General features: G+C 42.1%; 1 protein-coding gene across 2 annotated transcripts in view; it reads right to left on the minus strand.

Moving 5' to 3' along the window:
• Nucleotides 1–11977: 11977 nt before the first annotated feature.
• CLIC5 (chloride intracellular channel 5) overlaps nucleotides 11978–25203 on the minus strand; it is a 145618-nt gene continuing 132392 nt past the window's right edge. For both annotated transcript variants that reach the window (XM_040427288.1, XM_040427289.1), the window contains exons 5-6: nucleotides 18932–19113; nucleotides 11978–12798 (exon numbers count right to left, since the gene is read on the minus strand). In XM_040427288.1, the coding sequence (XP_040283222.1) occupies nucleotides 12631–12798; nucleotides 18932–19113 (350 nt within the window). In that variant the 3' untranslated portion in view covers nucleotides 11978–12630. The remainder of the gene's footprint in view (nucleotides 12799–18931; nucleotides 19114–25203) is intronic.

Genomic DNA, 25203 nt, shown 5'->3' on the forward strand with positions numbered 1-25203 from the left:
GAGGCTAATGAGCCGTTAAGCGGGCGGCACCTCTGCTGGGCAAACAATTAGACTGCAGATCTATCTGGAAGACTGCAGGGTAGAGTGAAAGAGACATGTAGGTTCTTTGTGTGTCTCTGTCGTACCTTGATATTGGCACATACAATGAATACCACCTGGAGGGGGCTTATGATGAATAAGCTCATTCTCTCCCTCTCCCTGGCTACAGAATGTAAACCCAGGGCAAGAACAGGACTTGAGCCTGAGCCAAACGAATGGGCCAAGAGGCTACATATGGAACTAGCAAATCACAGAGCCGTGAAGGATGTTAGTGATTTAAAGTTATGTATAGCAAAGTCCAAATGTTGAAAAGAATTCATAAATGGAAAGGTAAGTAAAGGGGGGGGGAGGAAGAATGACAGAGAAAGATTCCCTCATTTTTTTTTCTCTCCCCTCCTGAATTGCAGCCAGGGCCAAGCCAAGTTTCTGTCTCCTCTACTCTTGTGAGCGCGGTTCAGATCTCAGCGCAAAAAACCCTTTTACGTGAGAAAGAGAATTATTGTGTCAGCCTTACTTTTTCTAATTTATTTCAAATCCATTTCTCCTCCAGGTTCGCATCCTCCAAAAGAAAGAAAAAAATTGTAAAAATTCTAAGAAAAATCGAACAAAAAGGAAAATATAATAACAAAAGTTAAAACGTTAAAGAAGTTGTCCAACATTTTCATACTGATGGCCTATCCTCAGGATCAATCATCAATATCAGATTGGCGGGAGTCCGACACCGATCAGCTATGTGAAAATGCTGCAGCATTCTGCGAACGCTGTGACCTCTTTCTAGGCCATGCAATGTCACGTTCATAGGTCACGTGGCCTAGGCACAGCTCAGTCCCATTCAAGTAAATAGGGCTGAGCTGCAATACCAAGTATAGCCACTATCAAATGTAAGGCGCTGTGCTTGGTAAGCTGCGGGGAGGCTACGGTGCTCACCGAAGCACCACAGTTTCTTCTGATAGACGAGAGTGCCAGGAATCGGATACCCATCAATTTCATAATGATAACCTATCTGAGGTCGGAAAACCTTAAAAAGCCCCTTTAAAAAAAAAAAAAAATATATATATATATATATATATATATATATGTATATTTTATAGGAGATATATTTATATATATATTTTATAGGAGAGTCGTAAATTAGACCAGGTTGCTGAAAATTGGTGAGTGGTGTATATTTGTAAAATTTCTGCAAAATGATTCATGTGTATAGTATATGTTTCTACATCAGGGCCCAGCTAGATTTATAGGAGTGATGCTATTGGATGCTCAGACTGGTAAAGAGAAGAGTATTTTTCATAAATGGAAACTCACATGAAAAGTGGCAATTTTTGTTTATGATTGCATTTTACTCATTTTTGGCTAGAAATCATATTTTCAATTGGCCTTTATTACAAATATTGAGCCTTTCTGTCCTAAAGGATTAACTGTTTTTCTAACTGTGTGACTGTGACTTTCACTTTCTTCTAATAAACCTGCTAAGAGCTCATAAACACTTAGTTAAGCCACATTCATATCAGTAAGATAAAGAACTCAGCTATAATGAGTGTTTATAATGTCAAAGAGCAGAGATAAGGAGCCTGTCAGCTCCCCACATAACGAAAAAGGCAGAAAATCCACAGACAGCTAGTAGAGCACCTCAGCCCTGTACACAAAAAAGGATTCCATATTTTTAATAAAGACCAATTAAAAAAAAGATTTTTAGCTCAAAATACGCACAATGCAATAATAAAAAAATTGCCCCAAAGGTGTACATAGTCTTTAGGTAGCACTTTAATCTGGCTTTAATGGTACCTACACATATTGCGGATTATGAGCGTTTTCGGCGCAGATTCACATGCGGAATAACGCAGCATTATACAGTACCAGGAAAGTTTCTGAGAATAGACAAATTTCATGTACATTCGTGGCCAAAAGTTTTGAGAATTACATAAATATTGGAAATTGAAAAAGTTGCTGCTTAAGTTTTTATAATAGCAATTTGCATATACTCCAGAATGTTATGAAGAGTGATCAGATGAATTGCATAGTCCTTCTTTGCCATGAAAATTAACTTAATCCTAAAAAAAACTTTCCACTGCATTTCATTGCTGTCATTAAAGGACCTGCTGAGATCATTTCAGTAATCGTCTTGTTAACTCAGGTGATAATGTTGACGAGCACAAGGCTGGAGATCATTATGTCAGGCTGATTGGGTTAAAATGGCAGACTTGACATGTTAAAAGGAGGGTGATGCTTGAAATCATTGTTCTTCCATTATATGCTGTTATTTGGGAAAGAGGGGGTATTATCTTCTAGCGCTCTATCCCAATTTGGGAAACTGAATGTCACTGAAAATGTTGTAGGTGTATTCACTGGGAGCGCAACATGTTCATAAAGTGTCCACAGGAATTCTGATAATGTGAAAAGTCTCCTATAGCATATCCTTTTAAGGTCGATATAAGCTTTGAATCGAAGAAAACTTTAAATCGATATTTGGCTTACCGTCTAGCGTCTGCTGTCTCCCTATTGCTTCAATGGAGCTTTAAATATTTGCCGGCTTATTCAGTCGCACCATATAGCAAGCTGGTTTAAATTTCGCGGGAGTTCCAAAGATCACAGGAGTTGCCACTCTGTTCCGCAATTTCCTTTGGTGCAGCTTTCGACGATAAGAATAGTTAATCCTTTACTGTAGAGATTTTCTTCTGTATGGCCATACAGTATTATCGGAGGCTTTTCAATGCAGGTACATCACTTCTTTCACCATACGCGTTACGGGTAGATACACTCTCACTTCCTCAGTGGTGAAACAAGTGATGTACCTGCATTGAAAAGCCTCCGATAATACTGTATGGCCAAACAGAAGAAAATTTCTACAGTAAAGGATTAACTATTCTTATCGTCGAAAGATGCACCAAAGGAAGTTTTTGGTGTAGTTTGGATGCAGAAATGCACAGAAATCCGCACAGAAATTCATGAGGATCTTACGTGCGTTCACCTGCACCCATGCGCAGGTAGCCTATTGAGGTAGTCTGGCCTAGGAGCTGACAACCCCTATCGTCCTATATAAGAAAAAAAGACACTCACCATTCCCACACAGTTGCAGTGACTGCAGGACCAGGAAGTTGGTTGGTCCCGTGATCACAGGCCTCAGTGGTCACATCTGCTTGAATGGTACGTAGGGTTGCCTCCTTTCCTAACAAAAAATATCGGCCAAGTTAAGCCCCACCCAAAGGGGGTGTGGTTGTGGGGATGTGGCTTAACACAGGGTGTTAAGTCGCTATGTCATAATGTGGTTCCCAGTATTAATAGTGCCCCCAGTAATATTGATGCCTCCATTAGTGCCCCCCCAGAATTAATAATGCCCCCCATTAGTGCCCCCCAGATTTGATAATGCCCCCATTAGTGCCCCCGGTAATAGTAATGCCTCCATTAGTGCCCCCCAGAATTAATAATGTCCCCATTAGCACCCCCATAATTAATAGTTCCCCATTAGTGCCCCCAGTAATAGTAATGCCCTCATTAGTGCCCCCAATAATATTAATGCCCCCATTAGTGCCCCCTAATAATATTAATGCTCCAGTTAGTGCCCCCCAGAATTAATAATGTCCCCATTAGTGCCCCCAATAATATTAATGCCCCCAGAAATGCCCCCAGTAATAGTAATGCCCCCATTAGTGCCCTCAGTAATAGTAATGCCCCATTCTCTTCTCTGTGTGAAAAAAAAGAAATCCTCCATTTGCTCAGACCTCTGTGAACACTCACTGTTCACTGGAAGCTCAGAACAGGACCTGCGCTCCAGCTTGATGACATCCCGCAGGTCCTGTCCTGTACAACCAGTCAGCAGCGAGTGTTCACAGCAGCACCATCAAATGGAGGAGGGGAGTTTTTTTTTCTTCTTTTTCTTAACACAAAAGGTAGGGATGGGGGCCAGGAGTTAATAGAAGCGCTCATTAGTAACAGTCCTTATAGGAATACCGGCAATTATTATTGCCGATACAAATAATTTCTGGCACTGGCAGGGCCACTAAAATACCGGCTTGGCCAGTGAGATACAGGCCGGGTGGCAACACTAACAGTGTGTGACTGCTGAAACGTATTGTTGCATCAAGGGGAAATGTTATACAGAAGCAGTATATGGCTGGAGGCGGAGTGCCTGTGGCTTCACCATGTGCAGGAGGCCTACGTATTGAATTGGGAGTCTCAAGATTGCTGTTAAAGGGAGAGATCCAGTGCATCTAAAATGAAAAATGAAGTTTGCCAATGGTCTAAATTAAAAATGTCCTATCATTTTGAGTCTACAACTCCTATGCAGCCCTATAAGACATCATGGAAACATACTACAAATGCTGTGTACTCAGATTTTGCAGTCGTATTGCAATCCATCTGTCTCCTATGTTACTCAGGCAGGGTGCTGAATCTCCTTAACCCCTTCAAGACCAAGCTAGTTTTTAACTTCAGGACCAGGCCATTTTTAGCAAATCTGACATGTGTCACTTTATGTGGTAATAACTTTAAAATGCTTTTACTTATCCAGGCCGTTCTAGGATTTTTTTCTCGTCACATTTTTTACTTCATGACAGTGGTAAAATTGAGTCAACAAATTTAATTTTTATTTATAAAAAAAAAACTAATTTTGCAAAAATCTGAAAACATTTGCAAATTTCCACATTTCAATTTCTCTACTTTTATAATAGACAGTAATACCTCCAAGATAGTTATTACTTTACATTCTCCATATGTCTACTTCATGTTTGGATCATTTTGTGAATGCCATTTTATTTTTTTTGGGACGTTAGAAGGCTTAGAAGTTTAGAAGCAAATCTTGAAATTTTTCAGAAAATTTCCAAAACCCACTTTTTAAGGGCCAGTTAAGGTCTGAAGTCACTTTGTGAGGCTTACATAAAAGAAACCCCCAAAAATGACCACATTTTAGAAACTACGCCCCTCAAGGTATTCAAAACTGATTTTACAAACTTTGTTAACCCTTTAAGTGTTCCACAAGAATTAAAGGAAATTTTTTTTGGCAGATTTTCCATTTAATCCATTTTTTCCAGTAACACAGCAAGGGTTAAGAAGCCAAACAAAACTCAATTATTGTAAACTGCTGTACGGGCACACGGCAGGGCGCAGAAGGAAAGGAATGCCATATGGTTTTTGGAGGGCCATGTCACATTTGAAGACCCCCTGATGCACCCCTAGAGTAGAAACTCCCAAAAATTACCCCATTTTGGAAACTACGGGATAAGGTGGCAGTTTTGTTGGTACTATTTTAGGGTACATATGATTTTTGGTTGCTCTATGTAACGGCATACAAGGGAATGCTCCAAACTCCGAACGGAACCTCACAAATAGCTGCTAGCAGACGAATAGGAAATGCACCCAAGCGGCTTACACTCCTAGCAATCAGTCTCTAACAGCATACAGTGAATCCCCCCAAGAACGAGACGAGGCTCCGTGTTGAGGGTCAAGCAGTGGTCACCCAGAGCTGTGTCTTTATTGTTCATATATAACATTGTTACACACTAGTACCACCCACAACCAATAAACACGTAAAATACAGTAAAACAGTCCCACACAAAATCCTCCCCTCTGCCGGTGATACAATTACCTTACACAATGGGTTGATGTAATTATCACAGGCAGGAGAATACACAATGTCTTCTGTCCTGGAGACAACCGAGGAGTAATTCAATTATCTCTCAGGACAAAGGGAAATTGCCAATACACACGTGGGGACAATAGGACAGACATCACTATTTAAATATACAATGTCCCAACCATTACAGTAACATAGACATTTAACATATCCCCGGATGGCTTGGATCTGAGCGCTCAAAATATCCAAACAGCGCTCAGATGCCACATACACAGTCAAATCGCCATGGGGTTTTAGTTTAGCATGGGCTGATGAGAGGGCCCATAATCCTGGGGCAAGAGGCTGGCAACCAGGCTCTTGCCCCAAACAGATTAACAGGGTATCTGACCTTCCTCCGGTCAGTGCCCTTGTTAGTCCAGCAGCCCACCCACAAAATAGAAACAGCAGTACAGCCCACCCACAATAAATGGTTACTACACTTGAGCAAGGGATAAACTTGTCCATGTCCAGGTGCCTCACTATGGCTGTGCGGGGGACTGGTAGACTGCCTTAGTGGGTTGCTCAGTGGGCAGAGACCAGCGGTACTCTGCCCTGGTGCCAGCGCTACCACGGAAGTAGCCTGGTTGGAGCCTGGTTGTTGGAGGGGGAGACCGACTGTCTCCCCTTTAGATACACCGCTCTGCTGTTTTAGGGAGAGACCGACTGTCTCCCCTTTAGATAGACCACCATGCTGCTGTGGGGGAGACCGACTGTCTCCCCTTTGGCTAAACAGCCCTGTTGCTGGGGGACAGGACCGACTGTCCCTACCCCCTGTTCTGTGAGTGCAGAGACCATGGTCCCATCTGCACTGTTGTGGGGCTTACTGTCTCCCCCTGGTGCGTTAAACTGCCGCTGGGGGATGGAGACTGTGCTCCCAATTCCTTGTAGATCACACGGCCGCTGGGGAATGGAGACTGGGCTCCCAATTCCCTGCATATCACACTGCCGCTGGGGAATGGAGACTGGGCTCCCAATTCCCTGTACATCACACGGTCGCTGGGGAATGGAGACTGGGCTCCCAATTCCCTGTAGATTACACTGCCGCTGGGGAATGGAGACTGGGTTCCAAATTCCCTGCATATCACACTGCCACTGGGGAATGGAGACTGGGCTCCCAATTCCCTGTACATCACACGGCCGCTGGGGAATGGAGACTGGGCTCCCAATTCCCTGTAGATTACACTGCCGCTGGGGAATGGAGACTGGGCTCCCAATTCCCTGCATATCACACAGCCGCTGGGGGATGGAGACTGGGCACCCAATTCCCTGTACATCACACGGCCGCTGGGGAATGGAGACTGGGCTCCCAATTCCCTGCATATCACACAGCCGCTGGGGAATGGAGACTGGGCTCCCAATTCCCAATAACTCCCATTGCCGCTGGGGGACAGGACCGACTGTCTCTGCCCCCTGTAACTCAGCCTGCCACTGGGGAATGGAGACTGGGCTCCCAATTCCCTGCAGGAGCAGTGGAGAGACCTCGGTCCCATCTCCACCGGCCACCTGGGGTTCTTCCCAGTAAACATAAACAATATCCTCCCAGCTGAAGGGCTCTGGACCTGAATCTGACTTCTTGCTGTCTTGCTGAGCCTTCCCAATGGAGTGGAAGAGATCTCGGTAGTCCTGCTCCAGTTCCCACTCCAGGGTTGCTAGGTGAGCCAGGTCTTTCTCTACCTCATGGGGGGTCATCCCAATCCTGCCTAGCCTCCCTCTCGTAGAAAATGTCCTGAAGTCTGGACTGTGCAGGGCTCCTGAAGTCAGGCTCTGCAAAGGACTCCCATAACAAGCCAGGACCATCAAACTCCTCTCCCTCTGGCTTGTCATGCTCAGCTGTCCAGGGTATATACTGTGCCATATACCACCAGAGCGCCTGGTAGGCATCCTCCAGCCATAGCTCCTGCCATACCCGGTGCTCTAGTTCCTTCACCCATTCCTCCAGGGGCTGCTCTCCCAGGAACGGGCATCCGCAGGGCCACTTGCTTCTGCAATCGCTGCTCTTCACTGGGGAGACTCTCGCCTCGCTGGTATTGTACATTATCCAAGGCCTGGTACCAGATGCCTTTCCTTAATGCATCCCGGCCATCCAGGTCTTCCTCATTGTATGCCACTGCTGGTTCCATCCTGCTGCTGTCAGGGTCGCTGTACTGGGACATGCGTTGCCCTCAAATTGTAATTCCAGGGAATGATGTTTCTTTGTAGCTGTCCTTCTGGGCTGTGAGAACGGTCCCGCCGCTTGCCACCAATTGTTACGGCATACAAGGCAATGCTCCAAACTCCGAACGGAACCTCACGAATAGCTGCTAGCAGACGAATAGGAAACGCACCCAAGCGGCTTACACTCCTAGCAATCAGTCTCTAACAGTATACAGTGAATCCCCCCCAGAACGAGACGAGGCTCCATGTTGAGGGTCAAGCAGTGGTCACCCAGAGCTGTGTCTTTATTGTTCATATATAACATTGTTACACACGAGTACCACACACAGGGTTTTGTGAAACAACCAATAAACACGTACAATACAGTAAAACACTCCCACACAAAATCCTCCCCTCTGCCTGTGATACAATTACCTTACACAATGGGTTGATATAATTATCACAGGCAGGAGAATACACAATGTCTTCTGTCCTGGAGACAACCGAGGAGTAATTCAATTATCTCTCAGGACAAAGGGAAATCGCCAATACACACGTGGGGACAATAGGACAGACATCACTATTTAAATATACAATGTCCCAACCATTACAGTAACATAGACATTTAACATATCCCCAGATGGCTTGGATCTGAGCGCTCAAAATATCCAAACAGCGCTCAGATGCCACAAACACAGTCAAATTGCCATGGGGTTTTAGTTTAGCATGGGCTGATGAGAGGGCCCATAATCCTGGGGCAAGAGGCTGGCAACCAGGCTTCTCCACCACCCAGTGGCGAGGTTGGTTTCGCCACACTCTATATTAATCTTTTTATGAGGCAAGGTAACAAAAAATAGCGGTTTTGGCACCATTTTTATTTTATGTTATTTACAATGTTCATCTGACAGGTTAGATTATGTGGTATTTTTATAGAGCAGGTTGTTACGGATGCGACAATACCAAATATGATGTTTTTGGTTGTTTGTTTCAGTTTTACATAATAAAGCATTTTTGAAAAGAGATTTTTTTAGTGTGTCCAAATTCTGAAAGCCATATATTATTATTTTTTTTGGGCGACTGTCTTATGTAGGGTCTCATTTTTTGCGGGAAGAGATGTCGGTTTTATTGGCACAATTTTGGAGTGTGTATGAATTTTTAATCGCTTGGTATTACACTTTTTGTTATGTAAGGTGACAAAAAATAGCTTTTTTGACACCGTTTTTTTTTTTTATGGTTTTCACCTGAGGGGTTAGGTCATGTGATATTTTTATACAGCAGGTTATTACGGATGCGTTGATAACTAATATGTATACTTTTATTATTTATTAAAGATTTACACACTAACAGCATTTTTGAAACAAAAAAAATCATGTTTTAGTGTCTCCATATTCTGAGAGCCATATTTTTTTTTATTTTTTGGGTGATTGTCTTAGGTAGGGTCTAATTTTTTGCAGGATAAGATGACGGTTTGATTGGCATGATTTTGGGGTGTGTATGACTTTTTGATCGCTTGGTATTACACTTTTTGTGATGTAAGGTGACAAAAAATTGCTTTTTTTACAATTTTTTTTATTTTTACGGTGTTTAGCTGAGGAGTTAAATCATGCGATATTTTTATAGAGCAGGTCGTTACGGACGTGGCAATACCAAATATGTCTACTTTTTTATTTATTAAAGTATTATACACTAATATTTTTTAAACAAAAACAAATCATGTTTTAGTGTCTCCATAGTTTTTTTATTTTTTGGTCGATTGTGTTACTTAGGGGCTCATTTTTTTTGTGGGATGAACCGATGGTTATATTGGTATTATTTTGTGGGGCATATGCCATTTTAATCGCTTGGTGTTGCACTTTTAGTGATGTAAGGTGACAAAAAAATGTTTTTTTTAGCACAGTTTTTATTTTTCACCTGAGGGGTTAGGTCATGTAATATTTTTATAGAGCCGGTCTATACGGATGCGGTGATACATAATATGTCTACTTTTCTTTTTTTCCCTATTTTTTTTTTAAAAAGGATGCTTTTTTTAACTTGAAACTTAAAAAATTTTTATTATAAAAAACACTTTTTTTCACTTTATTTAATTTTTTATATTTGTCTCACTATGGGACTTCATCTTTTCAGGGTTTGTTCCCTGCTTCAATTCAGTACAATACATTCTGTATTGTACTGAATTGAACTGTCAGCGTCTCACACAGTGTGTAAGGCATCAGGGCTGCCATAGCAACCATCGACCCCCTGACCGCCGCACGTGAAAGGGTTAATCCGCCGGCATCACCACACACACCGATGCCGACGGATGCAACAGGGGCCTGGCTATCAGTAACAGCCAGGCCCGTGCTGCGGATCGGGTGGGTGCAGCTCCTGCACCCGCCCGATACCATTACGTACATGCACGTGAGGATGCGGGAAGGAGTTAAAGAGACCAGTCCTGTAGAGAGACTTACTAGAAGTGCTCCATGGTAGGGACACTTAATGGCGATGCTCAATGAAAAACAAAATTCAAGAAAGCAAACCATCTTGCCAGTACCACCTATTGGAAGTGGCTCCCCTATGAGTCAAGATCCGAGTATGCATACATTTGGAATGTATGTTGGAAAGGAGATATATTACCCCCCCCACACACCCGCAAATCCTTACTTAAAGAGGACCTTTCACCTGTATAAACAATGTGAACTGAGTATGCTGCCATATAGAGCGGCGCCCGGGGATCTCACTGCACTTACTATTACCCCTGGGCGCCGCTCCGTTCTCCCATTATAGGCTCCGGTATGTTTTCTCACTAAGTTATAGTAGGCGGTGTCTTCCCTTGTCCTGTGGGCGTCTCCTTCTCCAAGGCTGCAGTGCTGGCCAATCGCAGTGCACAGCTCACAGCCTGGGAGGTTTTTTTCTCCCAGGCTGTGAGCTGTGCGCTGCGATTGGCCAGTGCTGCAGCCTAGGAGAAGGAGACGCCCACAGGACAAGGGAAGACCCGCCTACTATAACTTAAAAAGCAAAGGTACCGGACCCTATAACGGGAGAACGGAGTGGCGCCTGGGGATAATAGTAAGTGCAGTGAGATCCCCGGGCGCCGCTCTTTATGGCAGCATACTCAGTTCACATAGTTTATACAGGTGAAAGGTCCTCTTTAAGTCTCTCACCCAGTTAAGCCAGTACTCTCTGCTCTGCACAGATGAGGAGCAATCACCCCGAAACAGCTGTCTGCAGATGAGATGCTGGCTTATTTATTACCCAAGTCATGTCTCAAGACCTATTTAAAGGGTCAAACATTGACTTATAGAATAGATGCCTTATATCTGGTGGCATTAGAGGCGGAGCTTGCTAAGAGCTTATTTGCAACCCTTACTTCCCAGAATTCCAGAGGAGCATGTATAGCATATAAGACTCCTCGTGCCAATTAAGGCACTCTCCTTAAGGAGAGATAGTAGCCCCCAAATCCTGACCTAGGCCTCTCACCCAGTTAAGCTAGTTCTCTCTGCTTTGCACTGATCAGGGGCAATCACCGTGAAACAGCTGTCAGCAGATGAGATGCTGGCTTGATTATTATCCAAGTCAAGTCTCAAGGTGGCACCTTGCTAAGAGCTCATTTGCATACCTTCTTCAAAGAAGTAGATAAGAAATATAATAAATCAGACTACACAGGGCTTGTTTGTAGTCTGTTACCATGGACACATAGGTCTCCATTAGAGCGGTACACACAAATTGAAAACACTTTATTCATTTTAAATATTTGATAAAGTTTCCAATTTAGATGCAAAGAAGGTTTGACCTTCCTTTTAAGGCCTTGTGCATGTGCCAAAGCCACATTTCATAGCCTTCATTGTGAATCATGTGTGACACTATATTCTCTTCTAGAAGCAAATATATATTTATATGCATACAATAGCTCCTATCAGATTGTGAGTTTGGTCATCTTCTGACCATAGAGACACAGGGATATAATTTGAAGATCCTGGGCCCCAATGCAATGTAATAGTCCACCAGCACACCCATCCATCTTGTGACTTTTGTAATATACTAGTGTCTTCTGATGTGGCATTCCGATGTGGCAGCAGGGCCTTTTGGCTACTCAGACACCAGGGCATTGGTACAACTGCTACCTCTGCAACCCCTATAGCTTTGCTCCTGCAAAGACAGGTTGCCATGAGCTCCCCCCAATTTTCTAACTACCCCTACATTGAATAAAATTTTAACAACATTATTTGAAACTGAATTTATTAGGTCTTTCATACTGCAATTTAACCAAGAAGGCAGAAACCTTTTTTTAAAAAAAAGATAACAAATGCCTACAAAGGGATTCTATAAGCCTTGTCTATACCAGAAGGTCTCAATTTCCTGCAAGGTCTTGAAAAAAATTGCAAAAACAAGTAATAAAACAAGATATTGACCACTCTAATGGAATCGCAGAATACTGTAGAAATAATACTCTAGCAATAGATGTAAAGAGCAGCACTGAAATATATATATATATATATATATATATATATATATATATATTATACAATTTACTTTGATATAATACATTTTATAAATCACCTTTAAAGAAGCGAGCTTACATTACAAAAATACTTTATATAAGATAGCTGGTATTGCCTTCAATCTAGGATGGAAATTATGGGAGGTGGGTCTTGGATCATTGTCTTTAATTTTAATATGACTAAAAACAAATTGAAGATTGAGAATTATCATTGGACTATGGCCATACTTGTAGATAGGTATAGCGGTGGTGTATCTGGAAGCTGTGGTAATGATGTCATCATAGTCAGACAGGAGGAGGTCCATCCTAAGGCAACCAAAGAGAGTAGTCTTTGTGAAAGAGAATACTATATTTGGTGGCATTTTCTTGGCTGTTAGGACTTTGAGAGCCTCTTTGCTACATCGGCATAGGCCAGCTCTGTCTCTTTGTCCGCGGCGCATGTATTGGTGAATTCATCTCTGGCATAGGCGTTCTTAAGGTACCTCCACACCCCTGTCATCTCTGCTGGGATTTCATAGTTGCGATACTTCTTGGCCACAATCTGGAAAGACATGAACATGGGCATCACATTTTAGTCTACAAAACTCTCCGGATTGCTGCTCCTTTCTATATTTCATCTCAAACCATCAAACTGACCAACCTCATGCAGAAGCTGACCTACCACACACATCCACTCTTATTACATTTTCTCAGTCCCATCTCCAGAACTTCTCTCTTGCTGCACCCTTTCTGTGAGACTAATTGCTTTGCACCATTAGATTCTTTCCAAATATTCCCAAATGTAAGTGTGCGCTGAAAATTACTTTCTTCAAGGAAGCCTATGTCACATAAACCAAATCCCGTGGCCTAGTCACCATCTGGTCTGTTCACAGAAACCTCGAACAACTCTGCATAGTATATTTTTGTTGGCTCTGATACTGGCTCGGTGACTAGTACTACTGTCTTTTTTTCAGCCTAATCCTCACTTATAGTCCATCATCATCACAAGTTAACGAAGCGGGAGAAGACTATCTGATGACTTTTCATCATGAAATACTACTGAGCGATAGTTGCACTAGGATTCTCTTAGTACTTTCCGAGAAGAGTCTCTCAACATTTAAGGTGCTCATACACCTTCAATAAGTGTCAGCCAAATGCTCATTCGACCGAAAGCTATCTCTGCCAAGTCTACGCATACATAATTGATTTGGATGAGCAGTCATGCGTTTTCAATGGAGAGAGGGGAGTAAGCCGATGCCGGACACCTTGTTCTCGCAGGAGAACAATGAATCAGCATTAAAATTCAATGTGCCCGAACCTTGCCCAGACCTCTTTTGTTGGGGAACAGTTGGGAGGTTCCATAAACATTACATTGTCGGTCAGTCCCGCTGAAAATCGTTCTGCAGTCAATAGTCTAATGTGTATGGGAGCCTTTACAGCCACCTCTACCTGTTTTGTACCAATCACCAGATATGAGACATAGCCTAGTATTAGCATAAACAAAGATTTGTTTCAGGGAAATTGATTTTAAGGGTCTATCTTCAGAACAGGTCATCATTATCTGATCAGTGGGAGTCTAACACCCAACACCTCCCATTGATCAGCTGCTTAAGGAGGCCATGGTGCTCTGTTGAGGATTGTGGCCTCCACGCCGCTTACCAAGCACAGCGCTGTCCATTGTATAGTGGCTGTGCTTGGTATTGCAGTTCAGCCCCATTCACTTGAAAATAAGCCATGGGACCACATGTGGCATCTTAAAGCAGCTGATTGGTGGGGGTGTTGGGTGAAGGACCATCACTGATCAGATACCAAGGATATATCTTGAGGATAGGCCATCAATATCAAACTCCTGGAAAACCTCTTTAAAAGGATGCTAGGGATCGTAGGGATCTGGTGCTCACTCGTAGAGATATATTTAAGTCTTTATGGCAATTTTCAAACATAAATACATTAAACAATAAGGTGACTGGGTTAAATACCATCTTGAGAAAGCCCCTGCATGGACTCCTGTGTGTCCTCCAGAGTCAAGTTGATATTGTGGGAAGAACTACAAAAAAAATGGTTTTTTTTCCCCTACAGTGCAGAGACCTTGAAAATCAATGAGAATCCGCTGACTTCAGTGGATGCCGAGGGTGGTCCACAGCTAAGTACGAGTCAGACAACCCCTTTAATAAGGTTTCTCTTGTACTCCATGTGCACTTGCTTTTTCTATTTTTACACACATTGCAGAATACTCCAGAGATTCACATTTCCTAAATGTATCCAGGTCAACTGTATTTAGAAAAATAAAAATGGGGGGTGAACATAGGACTGGTCTGGGTGGTCTTCCCCAGAATAAACACTTAAACATGTCACAAATCATATTTATTATTTGGCAAAGAAAGTAGAAATGCTGGAATAAATGAAGTGTTTAATAATCTGCCCCGTACCGCCGGCGAAAGCAAACATAGTTAACGCTTTAAGGTGAAGAGCCTGGAACCTGAGCTTACTTTCCACGCTCATTAATTTGTCTAAAGTTCCTCCGTCCTATATTATTTAGCACTCTCTCAACTGGAGGTTGTAGTATAACCTCCAACTTGACAACTCTGCTACATCTGTAAAATCAAAGAAGAGAGACCGCACTGCTCAGAAAATCCAGACGATATCCTAATTATATTGGAGTCATGCACAGCATCCAAATATAGACGAACATTGAAGCGGCCAGCAGAAATCCCTTTTGCTTCTAATTCAGTCCTTCTATAGCAGGGGTGCACAACGTTTCCTGGTTGGGGGCCACATTGCCAGACTGAACAAATGACGAGGGCCGCAACTAAAATTTAAAGGTGTATTAACAACTGAAATATTGTACTTATGGCATATTGAACACACATTATATAACATTAATGTCTAGTTACACTTCCAGGACTCCCATCTAATGGGAGAAATACATGAAAAATACATTTGAGCAGCCACAAGACATAGGCATACATGTCTGTTACCAGATGGTTGGGGGCCGCACAGAATGGTATCAAGGGCCGCATGTGGCCCCCGGGCCGCAGGTTGTGCACCCCTGTTCTATAGGAACCAAAAATTGCGCAAATAGTGAAGAACCACCAACAAAACTAAAATGAACTTTTTTTTATTATACTCACAAAAGTGACAAGGTAATAGGCATATCATAAAGCTGCAGCAGCCCTCGTGTTTTTGCCCGACCTAGGTTTCGCTTTCGCTTCGTCAGGGGCACATACTCCACCCTCATCAGGGCATCTAATTTATACAGATTCAGGGTGGAAGAAACTCCTCCCAATTGCATTCAGTCATAGACAACACAAAACATTCTTATCTCAAAATCAAATACTAAAATAATTATTTAAAACCTCTTGTCACTTAAAACATTCTGCCTTATCATTATTATTCCACATCTCGCGCACCAAATCATTATCTAATGACTATTTATCATAATTTTTCCCGATCACATGATTAGATCTAGTTCAAACCCAAGAATACTCTCCTTTCATTCATAAAATTTTCACATGATTAAATCAGCCAATCACAGTCAAATCTTTATTCATTCATTCTTTTGGTCACGTGGTTCTATCGGACCAATCAGCGAGTATTAGTATTTGCTCTCGTAGCACAGAGAAGAACGGGAATATACGGTATCAATGACAAACCATGATCTCATCCAGACTCAGCTACGAACCTAAAATATAGAACTTTCTAACTATACTCAGATCAAATTCAATATTTAATCCTTGCGGTTGTAATGTCCCCAATCGATAGATCCACTCTACTTCGCAGCGACTAATCTTAGCCGGTGGGTCTCCTCCCCGCCACTTCTGATTAACCCTTTCTATACCAGTAAATCTTAACCCACTAGGATTTTTGCCATGTGCTTTTTTTTTTTAAATGTAGAGGAACCCTTTTTAATGTTCCGAATGTGTCCTTGAACTCTCGTTTTAAGCTTTCTCATAGTTCGTCCCACATACTGGAGGCCACAAGGGCACTCCAGCAGGTAAATGACCCCTGAATGCTCATAAGTGACTTCCCCTTTTATTTTAAAGTTCGAGCCTTTTTTAGTAGACTGAATAGCTTGTGTGCTCATTTTTCTATTTTCCCTTTTGCGATTTTTGCACGGAAGCCAAAATCCGCACCAAGTGAACTTGCTCTTCTTATTATCTCCCACCTTCATAGGGCTATAACTGTGCACCAAGTGATTTTGTAAGTTTGGTGCTTTTTTTTTTATAGATTATATCAGGTTTAACCGGGATCACAGATCCTAAAATGGGGTCATTCTTAAGAACAATTTTTCTTGATAGAACTTTTATGAGACCTGCATTTGCATTGAACTGGGTCAGAAAAGTAAACCTACATTTTTTAATTCTTTTTATTACTATATTACTATGTATTTTTACACTTTCTTCTACATTCTAACTGCAAAGGGCTAGTTTTTCCTTTGAGTAGCCCTTTTCATTAAAGCGCTCCTGAATAATCTTACTTCGTTTTCTGTAGTCTTCTACATCTGTACAGTTTCGATAGATTATTTTTAATTGTCCTTTGGGAATATTTTCCAACCACGGATGATAATGACAGCTCGTTGCTTCAATATATGCATTTAGGTCTGTTTACTTTAAAAAAAAAGTTCTAGTTTTGACTAAGTTGTTTTCAATAAAAATAGTCAAATTAAGAAAATTGACTGAATCAGAACTAATAGTGCTGGTAAATGACAAATTCCAGTCATTCTTATTAATATCAGCAATAAAATTCTCCAAACCCTGACGTTCTCCCACCCATATTTACAGGCAGTCATCGATGTAGAGTTTCCATAATGTTACTCTACCCCCTTGCTGATCCTTGCATAAGATCGGTTCAATTACCTATTTTTCCCATAGGGCCATAAATAGATTTGCTACATCTGTACTTACGCCCTCCATATTTACAGAGTGTGGTTTGCTGGGGTTACAAATGGGACTTCTAAGATACTGGGTTGAAGGATGATTCTTATTGAAGAGATCCATGGTGCAAATGGGGACTTGTGGGAAAGAGGATGCAAATTACCGTAACTCTCTTCTCGAAGGAAGAATACTATCTCATATCTGCCAAACCAAAGACACCTCCAAAATGAATGAGAAAGGGAAGAGACACCCTTCGGATACTAAAATATATAGAGAGTTACAGCCTTGTTTGGTTCCACTGTGTTTTGATTCTTAACCCCTCAGTGACCAGCCTTTTTTCATCATCGTGTTCCAAGAACTATAACTGTTTCCGCCTACATAGCTTTATGAGGGCTTGTTTTTTGCAGGACAAGTTGTAGTTTTTAATGGTGCTATTTTGGGGTACACATAACTTTCTGATTAACTTTTATTAACTCTTTCTGGGAGGGAGATGGGAAAAACTTTAATACTGACTGTGTTTTTATAAATTTTACAGCGTTCATTTTTCTGTATATAAAAATAACATAATATCTTTATTCTCTGGGTCAGTACGATTACAGTGATACCAAATACATATAGTTTTTTTTAAGTTTTACAACTTTTTTTGCAATAAAACACCCTTTTTTAAAAGAAAAAAATGTTTTTGCATTGCCACTTCTCAAGACCCATAACTTTTCTATTTTTCTTTCTATGGAGTTGTGTGAAGGCTTGACCTTTGCGGAACAACTTGTATTTTTTTATCTGTATCATTTTGGAGTAAATTGCGCTTTTTGATCGCTTGTTATTATGTTTTTTCGGTGGCAACTAAGAATAAATTAGCAATTCTGTATTTATTTATTTTTTTATGGCGTTCACCGTAGGGGATAATTTACAAGATATTTATGTTGTTTGGGTCGTTACAGATGCAGCAATACCAAACATATGAGGGAATTCTTTTTTTTTTTGCAATTTTTTAAATTGAAAAGCATATTTTCACTGAAAAAAAAGCATAATTTTTTTAATGGTTTTTTTTATTGAATAAATGTGTTTTTTTTTTTACCACTTAATAGTCCAACAAGGGGACTATAACAGACAGCTTTTTGATTGATTTTAAACTGCAATGCACTATCCCTATAGTGCATTGCATTTTAATGTCAGTGCTATACTGACATTGACCAGCAGGCTGCACCCCTGCCAGTCTTCACACACATCAGTACCCCGCAATCGCATTTGTGGGGTGTCTATGGGTGACAGAGGGAGTCCGCTCCCTCTGTCAGCACTTTACATGCGGTGGGCGCCATTGCCCGCGGCATGTAAAGTGTTAAACAGCCCGAATCGGCACTCCTGCCGGTCCGGGCTGTTAGAGCAGGGCTGCGGCTCTCATGTGAGAGCCGGGCCCCCACTTCCCTCTGCAGCCGTAAAAAAGCGTATAAAGGCGTATGGGTGGTCACTAAGGGGTTAAAGGATTTTTTCGGGTTCCTGATATTTAGGACCTATCCTCAGAATAGGTCATCAGTATCTGGATGGTAAAGTTCCTTCACTTGAATGGGAGCTGAGCTGCAGTAATCCAGCACATCCACTACACTGTGAATGGAGCTGTGCTTCTGGCTCCGTTCAAAGTGGTAGCACCAGTGCTCATTATTTGGATATTGATGACCTATCCTGAGGATAGGTGATGAATACTGGGAGCCCAGAAACCCTTTTAATGGACTCTCCAAGGTTTCCCGTGAATACTATGACTAGCTTCCATGGTGTTTTGCTAAGCCCAAAGATGAGATCTCCAGTATCTTTGCACAGTTTTACCTTGACCACATGAAGCTTGGGCAGAAGATTGCAGTCAGCAAGTGTGAATTCATCTCCATCCAGGAATTTCCTTCGAGAAACCTTTTCTTCCTCTCGACTGTTTGCGTCAATCTCTTCGGTGAGGGCTGTGTTAAGATAATCATCCAGCTTCTTCAGTGCTTTCGTCAATCCCTTCTCTAGAGCTATAAGAACATACACAAAAAAGATCCAAATGTCACTAGAACTTTAGAGACAAATATATTGACACCACATGGAAGGAAACAGAAAAATATGGGCTTCAAGCTGGATAGCTTCATCTGCTTCCAGACACAGGGAGAGTTACTAATCAAAATATGCCAGAATTTTAGACACTTTCAGTGGCTTTCTATAGTTTGTCCGACAAGGGGAGTGGCTCATCAAGAAGGGGTGTGGTTTCTCAGAATGGGGGTGTGGCTTAAATTCACCATGTGTGCCAATTGCAGCTCCATGCTTCTAAAATAAGTTAGCCAACGAATAAGCGGTGTAAACTTAGACTTGACAGTATTTATCATCCTGCATGAGAAGACTGTCTAGTCTGAGTAGGGGATGTATCAAAGGTCTATGCCTAGGTTTCTGGGGTAAAAAATAAATAAACAAATCACAAATTTTGGAACGTCTCATTTTGCTCCAAAATTTGTGGCTTTCTGGTGTTTTATGCAACCACATTTGAAAAATTAATGGGAAAAAAAATCGGCCAGATCCATTACACTGCCCATAGACTTTTATTATGACGGAATGCAAAATGGAATGCCTCTTAAAGGCTTCCGTGGTGCATTCAGTCATAGCATTCCATTAAATATTCCATGACAACAGAATCCAACGGAATTGCCACAGAACCCAAACTCTGAACCCAAACTTTTAAAGTTTGCTCTTCCCTATCTGTGAACTGCGCCTGCTGCTGCCCCACTACCCTAGCCAGGAACAAGAACCATGTCTCTCACCCAACTGCTGTCATGGATCTAGCTGGCCAGACCTGCTGTCCCTCCTCTGTCTGGCCATCGGTAATCCAGTGTGTCCTCCTATCGACCAGGCCTTTTCTGTCTGCCAGTAGGAAGCACATGTGTGCACTTCCCAGCTCTTAAAGGGCCAGTGTGCACATGTCCTAATCTTCCCCAGCTTATGGCTGGCCATCTCAGAGTACTTAAGGTACTTTCCCCTAGGGGACGGTGACTGGTGCAAAGGTGTTCTGTTAATCTGCTTGTGTACCGACCTCTGCCCAAATCCTGACTCTGACCTTCTGCTGCCTGACCCGACATGTGCCTGATTACTGTATTAACCCTTTGCTGCCTTCCCTGACCCCGGACTTGTTCCACAGCTTCACACAAACTCTGCCTGCCCTGACCTTGGCTTGCTTCTGACTACAAGTTTGCCTGATCCCTGTGATTCTGACCCCTAGGGGTCAGCTGTCAACCACACCAGGACTACTCAAGGGCAGACTTCTCAGTGGGGGTGGGTCCATCCTTTTTGCTATGGGGCTCCCTGGTAGTCAGATAAAGGGTCTTCAAGGGTCAGGTAAGTGCAACAACTAGGATCGTACTATGCACCATCCAAAACATGGCTGCCCCTAAGAAATTCCTGTTCTTCACTTCCCACCCAGAACCCTGACATCTGAACACTATAAATCCAGAAATTCATGCAAAGAGTTCATTTAAGGGAGTCATTCCAATGCGCAGCGTAACCAGGGATTGTGGGTGATACTGAATATTGTTTATCCTCAGGACAATTATCCCCAGGAAGCTCAGTTTAGACCTAGAATTAAACAAATTTGCATACATTATGTGTGAAGTGCGGTTTGTTCTGTCTGTAGTTGACAATAAAACAGCCATCCCCGTACACTAACCAGATCTCCTCCATTATACGGGTCCCGGCACTTCTCAGCTTGACATAATCATACACCAAATTACAGTTACACTTACAGAGTTTCATACAGTCGCCAATGTGTTTGAACAAACAAATCTGACCAGCGACGTAGAGATTTCCAAAGAAGAGACTCTGGTATAAAAAAAGTAGATCTCTATTAGGGCAGTAGAGCAGATTTATTTTGGTCTGAGGTCCAATTGCCCCAGTGATACTTCTTAAAGGGCCCACAATAATGTAAGATAGATGTCATGCATGAAACAAGGTGAGATGAAATGCCTATGCTACACCAGTGATGCTACCAGGAGACACTTTCAAACCCACATCTTTGAACTCTAGACTCCCTAGAGAATACATGTCTTATACTTGTGATGGAGCAGCTGAATAATGTCAGGTGGCTGCCGCCAAGCAACAAGCAGTGCCAACAACGGGTGACTTTGCTCTCTCCACAGGTGACTTTGAGGTGACACTGTAAAACGGAAGAGCCAATAGTACTAATTCAAGCTACTAACATGCCCATGCCAACATTGCCAATGGGGCAGATGGCTTAGTGTGTCTAGCATAGATGAAGAAAGGACACAACTTTTAGGTGACAAGGTCAGACCTTCATTCTTTTTATGGAGATTGGTGTTGTCAGTAACATTGAATAGACATTCTAGTAGTACTGTACATACTCATAACTGCCTTCAGCCATTCTAGTCCTCGCTGCAAAGAAGAGGATATGGTGGCTGAGCCACAGACCTGGATCTTGGATCTCCATTGAAGAGCCTGAAAATCTCATCTCATGAATATCTCAAAGATATTATAAAGAAATAAGTTGGCTGGATATAAGGCTGAGGTTTACTTGTAACCTGGTAAGTATAGAAGTATAGTGATGTACCATCAATGGAGACACCAAGCAGTTGCTATATGAAGGGGTGGACCAATTTTGACCTTTGTTATGGGGTCCCATGATTTCTGTGTATGCCTCTGGCTGAACCCACCAAGTTCAAGAAAACCAACCATCTAATGTCCCCGGACAAAAGATGTTAGAGGGAAAGAAAAATTGGACATGTTGGATTTCAATTGGAGATATGGGCTGGCACTCAACCTGAAAGGAACCAGTACCAAACTGTGTTGTAGGCATCTGCATAGCATCCTGGTGTCCATGGTAAAGAAGTGGAAGTTGAGTATATATCAACCAATTCATTCTTCCTATGTCATGATTACTTTTGCATGCTTGATCAACCTTGGTCAATTTTCTGGGACAAAAAGATAGATAGCTAATGCAAAAATACTACCAACATCTCTCCAATACTGACAAGTCATGGCTGATATCCACATATGATCATTACCTGCTCATACCATATGTATGTAAAGATATAGGTCATCGTACTATGCTCATGACACCATCTGAATGAACAGTTGTCCACAACTATCAGACTTCTCTGTTTTGTCTATGGCTCCATTATCAGCCCCCTACTAGTCATGTAGACTCCCCCCCCCCTCCCCCTCCCCATTGTGCATTATCTGGAGACTGTCCGCAATGAAACATACAAACATAACATGAAAACCCCATTTATCTTTGCCTTATCCGTGAACCGTTTCAGATAGACCCGGGTTCACTTGACGCGTCGTCGCTCACCAGACGTTTATCTAGTAATATTAGTCCATTCAGATGAACAAGAGCGAGGCTTGTACACAATTGTTTAATTTACAGCCTTCCAAAACATGTTGATTAAAGAGACCGTTATTGATGCCAATAATTACCCGGCGCGAACAATGTATGCACTGTGATTTCACACGTGTGCTTGCAGGGGTTACCTGTAATTATCTATAATTAGGTGTAGCGAAGAATTTTCGAGTTGAATACATTTTTTTTCAGTCTCTAGGCACAGGCCTGCAATCATCTGTATGTGAATGGATAGATACGCTTACCAATAAGAGCAGACAGGCCGTAAAGCAAACAAAACAGTGCGAGCCACCTCCCAGGCGCACACGACTAAAACAACACGTATTTCACGCCGGAAAGGGAATACATTTCCTCCCCTTAAAAGGCAACAGGATCTTTGGTTATTTGTATGAAAACGCTGAGAGGAGAATGAAAATATTAAGGGACACCTTCACAATATTTTTAGAGTGGCTATTTTTTAAACTTTTTTCCTACCACTTCAGTAGAATGCGGGATCAAATTTGTTACAGAGGAAAATGTACATATAATACAATAATAAAATAAAAAAATCAATACAAAAATTTATAAAAAATCAACTAATTTTAGCCTTTTATATTTACACCAAATTTTTATAGCAACGTAACTTTCAGTCTAAGCTGTTTTTGGAGGGGACAATGTGACCTGTTCAAGTATTATTTTGTAATACATACATGCACGCTGTTTCTAAGCTGGGCTCATTTTTGTCCTTGCGTATCTTTCTTCTTAGCTCCCAAAATATGTGGCGTGAAATGACCAGCTTTTTTTTTATAAAAAAAAAAAAAAGCAAAAACATGAGTTCACGTTATTGTGTCACCAGATGTCTATTTTATATGTGTCTAATGTGTGGCCATCCGGTGGTTGTGAACTGAATTGCAGAGTATTAAGAATTTTGCTAGCATGTCCCGGTATTGCGTTGTATTTATTAAATGAGAAATTGGAGTTCTTAGCCAAATTTGAGTTAAGGTAAGGGTGGAAATAAGGTATACAAATGAGGTCTTAGCAAGCTCTGCCTCTGATGCCACCACATGTAAGGCAGCTATCTTATAAGTCAATGTTCGACCCTTTAAACAGGCCTTGAGACACGACTTGGATAATAAATAAGCCAGCACCTCATATGCAGACAGCTGTTTCTGGGTGATTGTCCATCATCAGTGCAGAGCAGAGAGTACTGGCTTAACTGGATGAGAGGCCGTCATACCTTCTTCCCAGAATTCCAGAGAAGCATCTATGGCCTATAGGCCTCCTCACACCTATTAAATCGCTCTCCGTAAGGAGAGATAGTACCCCCTAAAGGGTAAGGGTGGAAGCATCTATATATGTGTTTTTTGTTTCCACAGTTGGGATTCTCAAAGTTTGGGTTTGGGTTACAATATCTGCTCACTCTCCCCTTCCCCACACATGATTCAGAGACCAAGAACATATGCAGGTCATCTGCAACAGGTTTCCCCAACTATCATGTGCCATTTGAAATACTGCTGTCGTCTATGTGATAGAGGAGCCTTTGTGCCCCCTAGTTCACATTCTGCAAAACTGCTTCTATTATCAGTCTATGCATCCTTGTATGTGGCCTTTAGGGGGCACTAATAGTCACTTATCATCTGCATTAGCTAGCAAGTCAGATACTGATGAATTTGGGTTGTATTATTGGAAATAGTAAAGATTACTGTTTACATTTTGTATCCAGCCATAGGCCTAGGCAAGGTAATAGTTGTGAGCAAAGATGTGGCTTGCACAGTGCACCTACAAGTGGTTCGCTTGGCACTCATCTGACTCCACTGAACATTCAACCCCACTGAAACTCTGCCAAATCATAAAGAATGGCATGGCCTTCAAATAATGGCCGCACAGTCCTCCCTGCTCCTGATCTCCTGTAAAAAATGGAATTCTAACAAACCCGAATTACTTCTGACTCGTTTCAGACAAATCAGAGACAGAGAGTGAGAGTGAGTAACTGGCAGTGGGTGTGGAACCACCATACCAACTAACCGGTTTGGCTTTTGGCTATTTCTAAGGACATTGTCCTGGCAATCGCCTGGTTTTCTCCCTTTAACTCCTATGAATGCTATCTCTTGAGATAGTGGTGATGTAGTTGGTACCTGACCCATGGGGGTCAAAGACACCAGTGCAAAGCCCAGAGGGATCAGGCAACATATGTAGTGAAAAACAGGCCGAGGTCGGGGCAGGCAAAGTTCATGTGAAACTAGTCCAAGGTCAGGGCAGGCAGCACCAGTTCAACACAGTAGTCAGTCTATAGTCAGGGCAGGCAGCAGATAATAAGAGTTGATGACCAGGAATGTCCATTTTAACTCTATAGACACCAGAGATAACTGTAATGAACCACTTAACAAGCATGAATGTAAACATTCAATACCAGAGTATGTGTGTTAAACCACTTGACACCAGAGATATCTGTATTGAATCACTACACACCACATATATCTGTACTGAATCACCAGACACAAGAGATATCTGTACTGAATCAATAGACACCAGGCATACCTGAACTGAATCACTAGACACCAGGAATATGTGTATTGAATCACCAGACACTACGAATATCTGTACTGAATCACCAGACACCAGGGATATCTGTACTGAATTACTAGACACCAGGGATATCTGTACTGAATCACCAGACATCAGGGATATCTGTACTGAATCACCAGACACCAGGGATATCTGTATCGAATCACTAGACAGTGTAGAC

Source organism: Bufo bufo, chromosome 4, assembly GCF_905171765.1.
Source record: "Bufo bufo chromosome 4, aBufBuf1.1, whole genome shotgun sequence".
Classification (NCBI taxonomy): domain Eukaryota; kingdom Metazoa; phylum Chordata; class Amphibia; order Anura; family Bufonidae; genus Bufo; species Bufo bufo.